The 13,584-nt window shown below is 55.4% G+C and overlaps 1 protein-coding gene across 2 annotated transcripts in view; it reads right to left on the bottom strand.

Annotated features, from left to right (window-relative positions):
- Positions 1–258: 258 nt before the first annotated feature.
- Positions 259–13,584, bottom strand: part of MGMT (O-6-methylguanine-DNA methyltransferase) — a 283,621-nt gene continuing 270,295 nt past the window's right edge. The window contains exons 4-5 of one of the 2 annotated variants that reach the window (XM_082407398.1): positions 8,993–9,132; positions 259–1,423 (exon numbers count right to left, since the gene is read on the bottom strand). In XM_082407398.1, the coding sequence (XP_082263524.1) occupies positions 1,214–1,423; positions 8,993–9,132 (350 nt within the window). In that variant the 3' untranslated portion in view covers positions 259–1,213. The other variant, XM_082407399.1, reaches the window with a different exon arrangement.

Here is a 13,584-nt window from a genome sequence, read left to right as displayed (position 1 = left end):
GGGAAAAAATCTAGGACTAATTTGGCTGACCTAAGAAAGGGATGCAGTAAATTGTAAACTGGTGAGAAAAGCCTCGTTTGTCTGTGTTAGGTACCTGCTCTTTTGTTGATATTAAGGTGCCATGAGATACACAGTACACCCGAACTGTACACGTGCAGGGCTGTATTTTTACCCAGGTTTCTGGTGACAAACACAAACCGCTCAAGCTTCCCTGCTGTTGTTTACACTGTCGCGGGCACCCTTGACAAAGACACAGCGTTCTGTTGCACAGTTGGGCATGGTTTATTTTCTCCATACGTCATATTATTTATCCACACACAGAGCTACAAGTTTCCCTTACGCTTTTCGGAGAAGTTAATTGTAACGCTAAAACGACAACACGACACTGAAGCATCAGACTGTGTGCCCGGCAGATGCTGGAGACGCTCCTCACTGCCGTTGGTGACAAGAGCTGACCCACCTTTGTGTGTGACCCTTGACTTCCAGGCTCGACGTCAGGTGTCAGGAAGGAGAGGTGGGCATCCCTCATCACCTTCTGTCCAGAGAAAGGCTGGGATAGACTCCATTCCTCAGAAAGGTGCCATTTCAACCACGCCCACGTGCAAAGAGCTGTTTGTTTTCCCAAATCTTTCTGGCAAGCGGTTATTTTCTTTCCACTGACATGACCCCCAATGGATGCACCCTGCATTCGCTTTCTGGCAGTTGGAAAAATAAAGCTGGAGAATCTCAGTAATAAGCGCCCGCTTCCAGGGCCCGTCCCCTCTCCTCCAGCATCACCATCCCGGCAGCTTCAACAGCCAAGAGGAAAGGGCAGGTGGGGAGCACGCAGGGGGCGGACACGGCTGCAGCCTGGGATGGGCCTGCATGGGGATCCCGGGCCCCGGGGGCCTTGGCTGGCTCCGGGCGCAGGCGCGGTGCCCGAGGCAGCCAGCGGTTCCCGGCGGGCGCTGGACGCCCCTTCCTTCCGGGGCAGTCGCCCTCACGTTTGCCAGTCCCCCACTGTCTCACCCCTGACTTCACAGTATCAGAAATGGAACAGTGACAGTGTGAGAGAAGGGAACAAGTTAGATGTATGGCGGCCAGTCTCTGAACTCACTTTGTCGTAAAATGTGGAAAAGAAGCAGCAGACACGCGGCACCCCTACGGCTCCAGCCCCTTTAACGTGGCAGTGCCACCGCCTGCCGCGCTGCCAGCAAGCTGTTACCACAAACACTCAATCCTGGCCAGCAGGCTGGGTGCTGGTGGCGCCACCCAGGGCCCCGTGCCAGGCTCCGGCCGGACGGGAGCCCCCTCCACACGCCGGCTTCCCCGCCGGGCCGCCTTCGTGGGCCAGAAGCCACTCCTTCACGGCCACGCCTCCAGAGTAGCCGCCCAGGGCTCCGCCGCTGCAGACCACTCTGTGGCACGGGATGAGGATGGGGATCTGGAAAACAGCGAGGCAGCCGCCGTCAGTCTGGGCTCCGGGCCAGTGTGGTCTTTCGGGATCCGGGGCAAGGCCCCTGACCACGATGGACCCAGGGCCCAACTCGCAGGGCTTGGCCACGGGCAGGCTCCGTCTCAGCACTGCTCACCCCTTGGCCTCTGAGGGTCCTGCGTGGGCTGGGAAGGGGCCCAATGCCTGAGGCGAATGTGGGGCATCTTCTAGAGAACCCCTCTATGCTACGACCGGGGAGGAGAAAGCTTAATTTCACTTGATCAGAGATTTAAAACAGATACAGAATTTAAAATGACATTTCCAAGTTTAGGTACCACGTAGAATTCTCCAACACTTCCGAGATGTAAGAGGAAACTTCGGGAATGCTGTACTCACACAGGCCACTTCAGCCCAGAGGCTGGCGCTTGTGGCTGTGCCCGTGCAGTCCACGCCTGTGTTTGTGAATAAGGCTTCATGGGAGCACAGTCACGCCCACTTGGTACTCCTTACCTGCGGCTGCTTTTGCAAAGCCTACGATATTGATTGAACAGCCCTTTATAGAAAAGGTTTGCCGACCCCGGCTTTACACTACACCCGTGCACTGGGGGGGGCGGGGGGGACCTGCTTTCCTCCTTAGTCTCTGGATATGGCAAGTCTGAGAAGCTCCAGTTCCATCTGTTCCCACCTGAAAAGCTGCCACCACCACTGCTGCCACCAGTACCCCACCTGCTGGGATGGGGCAACCAGCTCTTCCACTGATCCCAGCAAGGACCCTCGGCCCATGCCCACCCTCATTCCTCCCACAGGGTTCCCCCCGACCCCCCCAAAAGAAGCCCTAATGGGAAGACAAAGCTGCTCCTAGCCTTTCACACCTGGAGACAAGCGGAGTAGTCAGGTGCCTGCCTTAAATCAACAGAGTGATTCCACTAAAAGCAACGCCACTTTACAGTGAAAACAAGTCCAAACACAACCACAGAGAACCGCCGACTATCAGAAGGGCCCCACTGCTGGGACCAAGGGCAGTGACAGCCGCCCAGGGGCTGAGTGTCCCTGGGATGCGCCAGGAAACACGGGCCCAGGCTGGGCTCTGTGCACCCAGTGAAGCTCACCCACGGCCCAAAACGCAGCCGCACCAGTCCCAGGAGAGGGGCAAGGCTGGCCCAGCCTCGGAGAGCGAGGGCCTGGTTCCCGGGAGGCCGGACAGGCAGGCAGGCAGGCAGGCGTGTGGACCGGGTGTTGATGCCCCGAGGACAGGGCCTCCCCCAGCGCCCGGCACCTTCTTTTCCTGGCCCAGAGCTGGCACCACACAGACCTGCAGGAGTCTGATACCGCACGTACCAGACTGGACTGGACCCCAGGGCCCGCAGTCGCCGGATGGGAGTGAGGGGCCCTCTCGCGAGGGCCGCTCGCTACTCCTGGAACCATTCACAGGCCTAGTCCCCCCCTAACCCCGCGCTTGCGCAGCCAACCCCACCAGGGAGGGGACCCCCTGTCCTCTCTGGCGGGGCCTCCTCAGCAGGAGTCCCAAGGATGCCCACGGGAGCCCTGCTTGGGCTCTGTTCCTGGAACAGCAGGGCCGCTGTCCGCACGGAGCTCTGACAGCCACGGGCAGAGGGGCTGCAGTGGCCCCTGCCCTTGCTTTCGGTTTCCGCGTGGAGGACCTCACTGGAGGGATGCTCCTGGCCTGGTCTCTCCCCGCAGCCCCCGAGGAGAGGGTGACTCACTGAGCAGCCCCCCTTGGAAGAAGGGACGAGAACGCTCAGCTCAGCCCCTTAAGGAGTCCTGCAGGGGGACTGCCTGCCGCACGGCACGGGGTGTCCTGTTGTCTTCCAAGACATGGTCAGCGCGCGCCCCTGCAGGGACCAGTGACGGGACGGGGGGGGGGGGTCTAATTCTGGCGGGACTTCCTGCAAAGCCTGCCATGGCTATGGCTATAGCCATGCCACCTCTCCAGCCAAGCTTTTAGCCTAATAAAGCTAACATCCTTTACTCATGTCTCAGTTGGCTCAGAAGATGGGAGGAAAGAAAGGGATGTAAGATGTAATTACGGCCCCTGAAAACCACAGTGGATGGGAGATGTCTTCCTGGGCAGCCCGTGGACACAGCTCAGAGCACACCCAGCGTGCCAGGGATGGCCACGTGCCGGGGGCCACCAAACACAGGGGTGTACCCCGTGTTCCCACTGCACGGGGCTCTGGGGGACCAACGGTTGCTCTGCGTAAGGATTCGGACAAGCAGTCACTCAGAACTTGACAAGAGCGGCTCTCTGGAGGGAGCCCCCCAGGCCTCGGCAGAGTTCAGACTTCCGCTAAGGGAAGGGCCTGCTCCCGAGTCCCTGCGGAAGAAAGGCTTCATCCGAGGTAGCTCCATCCTGGCGGGAGGAAGGGGTGCCGGGGGGCGGCCACTGCAGGCCCAGGGCACGCTGGGGTGAGCGCTCTCATCACCGTGGGAACATCACGGTGGCCGCTCCACAAAGAGGTCACAGCAGCGGGCACAGGTGCAGGAACCGGGGCCCACTCTGGAGATGGCGCCGGGGTGGGGAGCTGGGCGCAGACCCTGAGAGACCCCACCCGTGGGGGGAACCTCCTCTCGTGGTATCTGGGCACCCCCTGCTCCCTCGGGCGGTCGTTCCTGCTTCTGCCTTTACCAGAGGCCCTTCACTGCGGGTGGAGCAGGGTGTCACCTGCTGGGCACTAGACACACACACACGCCTGCCTGGAAGTGCCCCTCTGTGGGGCTGCACCTGTCCCAGGAGGATGGCTGGATCCCCAGTCCCTGTCCTAGACACGTCGCTCAGTAATGATGCTCTGGGGAGAGCATGCCTGATGTGCACACCGTGACATCGGATCCTCCAACGAGCCCAGGCCAGGCACTCTCAACTTCGGGACACGTTAAGCCTCTGGCCCAAGCTGACAAGCTGCTTAGAGGCCGAGAGGGGATTCCAGCCCCACACTCTGTACACTGCCCCCAGGGGACCGCCGGCACGTAAGTAAGTTGGCTTGGGAGGTGGGAATCTGACTTCCCACACATCACAGACTAGTCCTGCCTTGGACCAGAAGTTAGAGTTGCCATGGTAACTCGCATCGTCTGTGGGGTTCTGACCCCGCACGGGGAGGGTGAGCTCGGACTTCCTCTCCAGTGCAGTTTAACTGAGCGAGAAGCAGACACGCTGCCGAGGCCTGCCCGCAGCACCCAGCTCCCATCTGCCTGGAGGGAGTAGCGGGAAACTTTAAGAACAGATTGTTTGCTCTGATTGAGGGTTTTTATCAAATACAATAGCACATTAATAACTGCTGGGAGGACATGATTAGGTAATATACAATTCAAGTTTTTGACTGATAAAGAGGTAGACATTTAATTCAATTTAGTCTTACAAACATTTAGGCACCAATTCAATTTTCCTACCGAACAGCAGATTTCACAAGTGAGCTTTGATTTTCTTCCCTCTCGCCCAACAAGCTATGAAATTGTAAAAGTGTGTAACATGAACCTTTCTTTCTTTCTATGCACGACGCAGATAACAGGACTGCTGGCCCGGAATAGCAATTATAAAGATAGCTATGACCAGTCTTCATCTTTGATGGGGAACTGGTGTCTTACCAAACATGCACTATCTTCCCCTCCGGAAACGGGAACACTGCTTCTGCTTGTGCTAATTTTGGTGGCAAGCTTCAGACTATCAAGATGACGAAACCTGCTAAAATTCACTGGGGCCCTCAGGACATTTCAAAGGATCTGCACCCTCTATGCCCTCTCCTTTAAAGCCTGTGCTACACAAAATGCAATTTTTATCAACAACCACGAAGCTCATAATATCACAGCTGCATTGAAATCTTCATGCTGTGAAATCTAATTCATCCAATACGCGAATCCATCACTTACTTACACAGACCCTTTCTCAAATGCTATAAAACTTCCAAACCCATAGATTTGTCTCCAACAAAAATAACACGAAGGGGCCTTTCGATCAATAATGGAATCCCTCTGATTCTGGTGCCGGCTGAGTATTTTCTCCAGCTTCGCCTTTGTTCTTGTGGGTAGCAGCCCACAAGGGAAAGAGCTTGTTTTCACTTGCGGCCTCATCAATACCTAAATCCTGGTGAACAAGTGACACCGAGAAGCTGTAATCAATAGCTCCCTATGCGTTTTTTTCTTCTGGTCAAATGGTTCAGCCCCACTGACAGCCCTGACACTTAGAACATGATGCTAAATCTTTATCAACAGCCATCTGGGTGACTGGCACGAGAAGACTCAGGGGGTCATTAACGCTCACGGCAATCTGTGAATAAACTAACTCCTCAGGAATGCGCTTGTTTAGAAGAAGGTGGAGAAACTCTCTGTGCAAGTATTGATTGCCTTTGAACTGCATTTAGCAAATTCTGTCTGAGGATGAGTGGAAGGGTGCTTTACCGGGGAGGGCGTGAGGCCTCTTCAACCTGCCCCACCAGAAGACGGGCCGTCCCCCAGGCTGGGCCTGGGAGAGGGTTTTCCGGAAGGCTGCGAAACCATTTCACCTGGGCTGTTAATTCCTTCACGGAAAACTATGGAAAAGCAAAGGGCCTGGAATGGGACGAAACTCCCCCACCACCGCAAAAACCACCCCTCGGCCTGGCGCGGGGAGAGCAGCCCAGGCCAAGAGCAGGTGCCGTCACAGGAGCCAGCACGTGTCCTTTGACCGCAAGCCGCCTAAGGAATCAGCGCACAGTGGGCCTCACGGTGGTCTGCAACATTCCACACCCACCTGCCGCTCTCCTCCTGAAATGCACAACTGCTCTTCCCAGCCCGAACGCGAGATGTTTTCAGCGGGCAGGCCTCCACGACGTGCCACCCATGCTGGAGCCCACGTGTGTGGTGCTGCGGCCGGCCCCTGCCGTCAGTGCCGAGAAGGGGGACGCGCCAGCCGGTCCCTGACCAGGCCCCTTCTTCCCTCAGGCCCTGGGTCGCCACTGCGATCCCTCGGCCCGTTCTGAGGAGGTTCTTTTTTACCGACCTTGTGGGAGCCTTCCGAGGACGGCCGATTCCCGCCGAGCTGCCCGTGCTGCGCCACGCGGCAGGCGTCTCCTGGCGGGGGCACTGCCGGCGCCTCTGGGCCACACCTGGAGGCCTCTGTCGGGTCCTCTGCAGCCCCTCATCAAGTTGAGGTCCCTGCACGAGTCATGGGCAGAGACCAACTACAGAGGGACGCCCAGGGAAAGGCCACGGAGGGCTCAACGCCTCCTGTCGCCCTTGGCACGGGAGGGCGCCAAGAAGAGGGGACGTGGTGCGGGCAGAATCCCCCCGCCCGAGCGCGTCGTCACGGCCACCCTCGGCGTGGGCACGCGATGGGGATGTCGAGACGAGGACTTCATGGACGGTAGAGTTTTAAGCCCTGTGAGATCCTGTTTTATACATTTCAGTGGCTGAGGCCATACTTGAGCAGTGACAGTCCTAGAGATTAAGAGCGAGAGGAGAGAGTCCCGCTGGTTGCAGGACAATAAATGTTTCTGAACATCGTCACAAGCGCCATCGGTGGACAGCCAAGGCCTCGCCACTGCAGCGAGTGAGAAGCTGCGGGCAGCACAGGGGGCAGGTGAGGGGCTGCTTCACGGCAAAGACGGGAGCCGCGCCCGCTGACGGGGCAGGCGGCGCCAGGACGCGAGGCCAACCTCAGGGAGGGAGGCAGGGAGGGCAGAAGGACCACGCCTCCGCGCGGGGCGTGAACAGGAGCGTGGCCTGAAACAGGGATGGAGACGGGGGACAGAGGGAGGATTTCTACACAGCACGGTGAGGCCGTGAAGCAGAAGGAGGGCGCCAAGAAGTCAGTGCCCAGAGTTCTTCCTCGAGCCCCTGGGTGGACACCACAGCGCGCTCTGGATGGCCTCTCCATCCAGAGCAAAGTCAAACTGCCCCAAACTGAGTGGACCTGGGAGAAGACGGTGGCCTTCCAGAGGGAAGGTGTGACATCAGCTTCACTGGCAGACGTGAGTAACTACACCTAGAAACCTGATTCACCGTCATCCCACGCTCAGCGCGGAAACACGGCCCATAGCGCACAGAGGAGGCGTACGCGCACGATGTAGCTGGGCCACCGCAACTACGGCACAACAGGTGCAGAACGACATGCTGACCAGATCCACCGGCCTCCATCGTGGAGACTAGGGACACGGGAAGTGGGGGGCTGTGTCATCGTATCACATATTGTTCCTGACGATCTGAGATATTTTAATATGGAAGAAAACTCTTCTCCGGATCAGATGTACATTAAAACAGCACCACCCACTACAGACCTATAGGAGCTGCTCCTTAAGAGTAACAGTGCCGTTTTGGGCAAAAGGCCGAGAAACTGCCCTCTCCTCGAGACACCGGCTCTGCCCTCGGGCAGCCGCGAGCCGAGTGGCGGGAGCTGCCGACCGTGGTGTGCAAAAAGCCAGCCTCTCCCCTGTGAGCAAGGGTGAAAATAGTTTTGAAAACACACAGCAGAGCCACAACAATTTTTTAAAAAGTGGGGTCTCTCTGATTTAGTAACTTCCCATCCCATGATGTGATGACTCTATTTGCTTTTCCTGATAGGATGGCATTCTTCTACCATATTGGAGACTTTCCTACAGCTTTAGGGAGAAACCATTCCCAACGTGAGAGCAGGCCCTGGCGGGCACTGGAGACTAATAAGGTCGGGAATATTCCAGGGCCCCATGCAACTGCGTGGGCTCTCCCAGAGGGCCGAGCTGTCGTGCGGATAGGGATGCCCTTCCTGCCCACCTGCAGGCTCCGCAGGCCTGTGTGGCCTTGGCCAGGCCCACGTTCACGGCCTCTCCACAACCCACGCTGACTTCCTCCCTGAGACTGGACCGCGCTTGGCCCACGTGTGGCGTGACGGGGACAGAGGTGACCTCTGCACTCCCGGGAACGACAGGCCTGCGGCCGCCCCACACTGAAGCCTGACCCTGTCCCCTGGGGAGACGGCCTTGCGTGGTCCGTGAGTCTTGCTCTCAGCCCAGGCTGACTGCAGATGCACAGGGGGGACAAAGACGTGAAGGAGCTTGGGGACATGCCCAAAAGCTCTGAGTCATCCCAGGTCCCAAGGGCCACGGCCTGGACATCCTGACAGAGCAGAGCCCCCAGGCGACGGAGATGGGTTTGGACCCCAGCACGTGTATTTTTCTAGAACATAAGCTCTCGTGCGAGGGTCTGTTTTGTTTCCTGCTGTACTCCGGCACCTGGAAGAGCGTCTGGCACCCCCTAGGCACCCAGTGTGCCCAGCTGCCCAGCGAACGAATGGCCGTCTGCTCGTCACTTCCCTGGGCTTCGCCACCCCGGGCTCCCTGTGCTGAGCAGCTCCCGTGGTCCTGACACGCATCATGGGGTTGGGGAGGGTCTCGGTGGTGCGTGGGAAAGCTTCTTTACCACCTTCACCCCACCAGTGCCACCCACGCCTCTTCCAGAGGTCCCCACCACAAACGCTTCCTGTCTTCCCCGCCCACTGCAGCCCGGGCTGCCTCTGAAACCCGCTTCAGTCAAAGGGCCCTGTGACCCCCTGAGCGCAGTGCCCAGGCCCCCCCCGACCACGGCCATGCTGACACCACGCGGACGCAAACTCACAGGATTGCTTCTCATTGCCCCTCCCACGGCCCGCGCTGCTTTGGGGCTGCCCGCCAGGGCCGCTAATTGCTGGTAAGAAACCGTTTCTCCGAATTTCACAGCCTTCAGCAGTTTCCATAGCGCCTGTCTGGTGAACGAATCTGAAGGGAGAGAGCAGAGTGACACGATTTGGGCAAACGGTTCCGACAGCTCGGATACAAACAGCTGCCAGTCCTGAAAGAGAGGGTGCATCAACATAAACAGAGGTGTGATTCTCAATGAAAACAGCTCCGCACGGCCCTGTCACCCGACACAGAGGAAGAGGCGTGTGACGCAGGGCACGGAGCGGGCCGGCCCCTCTGCACGCGTTCCCCAACCGCGCCTCACAGATTTGCGACTTCCTCCCATCTTCCCCGAGTGCCAGGCAGGCCTGAGACACGCTCTCCCGGCACCCGGGCGTGCATAAATTAGCACGCAGTTCGCTTCGTAAGCACAGAAGGCCCTGCTTGCACACCAACTTCGAAACCTTTTGTTCCGCTGGTTAATTTCCAACTTCAGCTGGGACACAGAAGGAAAAGGAAGCCACGGGCCGGGCTCTGATATTATGCTGGCCGTCCACATCCGATGGCGAGCAGGCTTAGAATGCCAAACACCACGGTACACAGGGGCTGGTGGTGACCTTGGCTACAGGCGTCTGTAATGAGCAGGGCAGCAAAGATAAAACAACTTCATTCCCATTTGAATTGACTACCCACATCCAATTGCACTCGCTCTTCTTCCTGCTGCAGGAATGAAAAGGAGAACGCGCGACAACATTCCCTCCCTCTGCTCCAGGTTTAGAGCTGTTTCGCGGGTGTGGAGTGTGCTGGGGAGAAGCCTGGCATGTGAAGGAGGCGGGTCTGAATCGACACCTATTGTCTTTCCGATGGGGACGCAGGGCGCGGGAGCACTGGACATGGAGCTGCGGCCCCCGAGGGGGGGCGGGAGCGCCCGACGCAGCAACAAAGGGAAGGATTCCATGGGCAGGGGCGCAGTCCCTGAGTGTGTCCCCAACAGCACTAATTACACTTGGTGCCAAGCTGGCCAAGCGCGATTTGGTTCTTAAAGGAAACACACCCTTACATGCGTGTTAAATAATAAAAATCACTTCTTAACTGAAGGGAATGATAATCACTTCACTGGGAAAAAAAATCTGTTTAGACTTTATTATAACATTAAGCAAATTAAACATCAGCATAATCCAGGTGATACTAGAAAAGGGTCAGCAAAGAAATTGACTTTGTTGTTCATTAATTTACATGGATTAGCAGAGGGCAAAAAGATAGCAAATGTGCTCTAGTTTTTTATGATATAATTTCAAACTCTACACCGTTTGTGGCAGGAGGGTGACTTTGGGGTTAATCAGACTGATTTGTCCTTTTAATTGCTTTCTATTCAAAGAAAATTCATTAGATAATGTTCTCTTCAAAATTCATGAATCAATTTAACTGAAGAAACCACATTAACAGCTTTGGGTTCATTAGCACATGCGGTTGTGTGACTGGCTGATTGCTGCGAGGGTTTCCTTAGGCAAACAGACTCTGTTTACTGTGATTTCTTTAGAAAGGGTTTTGAAATCAAACTGTTAATCATTATCATTGTCACCGTTGTTGTGCCTAACTTAAAAAAAAAAAGGAAGAAAAAAGAAAAGCAAGGCGGCTTGGTGATAACTTGGAGAAAAAGAGGTTTCAGGGATAGCTGTCTTGGAAAAGAAACGATAAAAGCAGCACAAGTCGATACTGCAAGAAGCAGAGGCCAGTTTCCTGCCTTCTTCCCACAGCCCAGCGTTGCTGGTTTTTGTTTTCCGTGTTTTGGCCCAGGGAGAGGATGCCGCCCAGGTCTTCCAGGAGGACAGTCTGGAACTTACTAAACCTGCAGGAAAACAGTGAGAGGTGTGTGCAAACAGAAGCTGGAGAGACAGAACAGTTCCGAGAAGCCGCGGCACAGCTCCCTGGCCGCCACCTGAGCTCCAGGCGCTGACGGACTCCTGCCAAGTCACAGAGCACCCCTCCTTCCAAGGGGAAAAGCATCGTAAAATAAAACAGTCGGATGCCCGTATATGAGCGCAGAGTTTATCAAACATTTTCAGCTTCACTGTCAATTTTTCCACGGGAAACCGTTTCTCACCTTGTATGTACCAGGCAATGGTACTAGGACAAATAGCTCAAGAAATGCAGTATTTGTCAATCAAGCACATGATTTTATAAATGTACCTGGAAACTCAATTCCACCTTGTAGGGAGCAAATGCATTTATTAGTCTAAGCAGCGCCTTTGCCCTGGATCTGTGCAAAATCAGACCTGAGCCCCACTCCTCCGAACCGGGGGGCAACTCTCTCGGTTGTTGGGTATCATTCTAAAATGTAGCAAAACCTGCTCATAAAGATTACCATGATCGATGTGTGAAATACATTCTCTTGAGGTGACCACATCACTCTTTAGTGGCCGGACCATCATTTCAGGAGGCCCTAAGGGGCAACCACTGAAATACCATCCTTTTCTCTCCCGTTAAGGTCCTCTGCGGAGAGCAGCTGCAGCCTCCGTAGGCCACATTCTGGATGTTCCTCTCCTTCCCCATCTCCTGCCTGTTCTGGGGTCCGGGTGAGGTCAAGGTAGGCTCTGCTGGAAGACTGCTCCTTAGATCCCCCTTACCTTAAGGACACGGCCATCTCCATTTGAGCTTGGGTGGCTACTTAAATACACCCACTGCAACCACCGAAACCTGGCAAAAACTGTTTTCTAAACCCTCTCTCTTCCTGGATTGCACATGACGAGCCAGGTCACTGATGATACTGCGCACCTGTAGGATGCCTTGCCATAGCATCAAGCCTGGTGTCCACGCGTGGGTCACGGCCATTTGACAGGTTTCCAACTTTCCAAGGGTTCTCCCGCCCAGGACTTGCCTTCTCTGGCCTCTGGCACAGAGGGGGCACCCAGGCTGGCACAGCGGAGCTCAAGATAATCTGGGAGGGGGCCAGGTTTCCGATCAGGTGAATCCAGAGGCGAGTTCTGACACTACGTGCTCTTCAGTGTAAACGAGCTAACCTGACCTGATGCTGCCTCAGCATCAAAGCAGCCAGACGACCTTTCCAGGAACGAACCTGGGAGGGAGAACGTGAAGGTGAAAGGAAACAGGGGTTCTGGTCCAGGGGGAACGGAGTCAGCGTCTTCTCCCTGCCTATCTCTGCTGAATGCCTTTATAAAGCCTGGGCACAAGGCACAGAGCAGCTATTTGAGGGCCGTGGAAAGTAAAGGTTCGGGAAGAGGAATTTGAAGAAACACTGCAACGGTGCATCACTTTACCACTTTTCCCCTCAATAATCCCCGGCCAGGACTGACTGCAGCCTCGACCCGGAGGTGGTGCTGGTGCAGACAGAGCCCAGAGCTCTCAGCACCTTGAGGAGGGAGAAGGAGCCCTGATGTTCAGAGGATGGAGGAGCCCCCTCTGTGCTATCCTCTCTGAACTCCTGTACCTCCGCCCCCAAGCAATCCTGCGGGGGGGGGGGGGTGGCAATGGTGGGGGGCCCGCGGGTGCTGAAGTCTCTGAGGAGAAGAAACATCCTTTCTGATGGGAAGAGCTACGGTCCCCAAAGGTGGGTGGACCCACTGCTTTCCCCCTCTTTGCATTCTCACTGCTCGGCCCTAGATGTAAGCGCAGTCGCAGGTGTGTGTGGTAGAGCAGAGGACCCCCAAGAACTGGGAAGGACCAGGGAAACTGCAGAGAAAGAGACCTTTGGGAAAGCACACCAGCGAGTTGTTTATAAATTCCTGGATTCGCCCCTGAGCTGTGCATGTGTGGATCTGTCACTAAACCCAAGACTCTGAGAACTGAGGTAAGGGTTAGACCACTGCTGGGGTCCTGGAGGGCAGACCTGAACAGGACTGCGGAGGCTACAAAGGAACGGATACTGACAGCACAACCTGCAGAAGCCTGGTCAGGACTCATGGGCTGTATCCAACCAGGTCGAGTGTCTCATAAACAAAAATATCAACATTACTGTAAGATTTACACGAGACCCAGAGTCTCAGAATATCATATTCAAAATGATCAGGTTACAACCCCAGATTACTTAGCATGTGAAGAATCAGGAAAACCTCAACTTGCCTGGGAAAAGACAGTCAACAAATGTAAAGGCCAAAGCTGACACAGGAGTTAGGATCACCTGACAACCGCCCCTCTCCCTCAAGCTTTCTGAGGTATGATTAACAAATAAAACTGTACGATACTTAAGGTGTGCAATGTGATGACTTGATAAACATCATCTGACAACCACTTCAAAGGATCTGTAATAAAAATGCTGTGAGAAGGGAAAATACCCACGAAACAAATGAAAATACAGAGAGTTTTTTTTTTTTTTAAAAATAGAAGTTACAAAGAAGAATCAAATGGAGAATTCAGTACTGAAAAATTCAACATACAAAATGAAAAAACTGCACTGCATGGGCTTCTTAGCAGAATGGGGATGCCGGAGGAAGAGCCAGTGAGACTGAGGATACGTCAGCAGAAATGATCAACCTGAGAAACAGGAAAAAATGTCAAAAGCAAACAACAAAAACCAAAAACAGCCTCGGGGAC

This window comes from Balaenoptera borealis (genome assembly GCF_965194805.1).
Source record: "Balaenoptera borealis genome assembly, chromosome: 10".
Classification (NCBI taxonomy): domain Eukaryota; kingdom Metazoa; phylum Chordata; class Mammalia; order Artiodactyla; family Balaenopteridae; genus Balaenoptera; species Balaenoptera borealis.
Note: the sequence above shows the minus strand (reverse complement) of the source record. Positions and strands in the feature narration are given on the sequence as shown.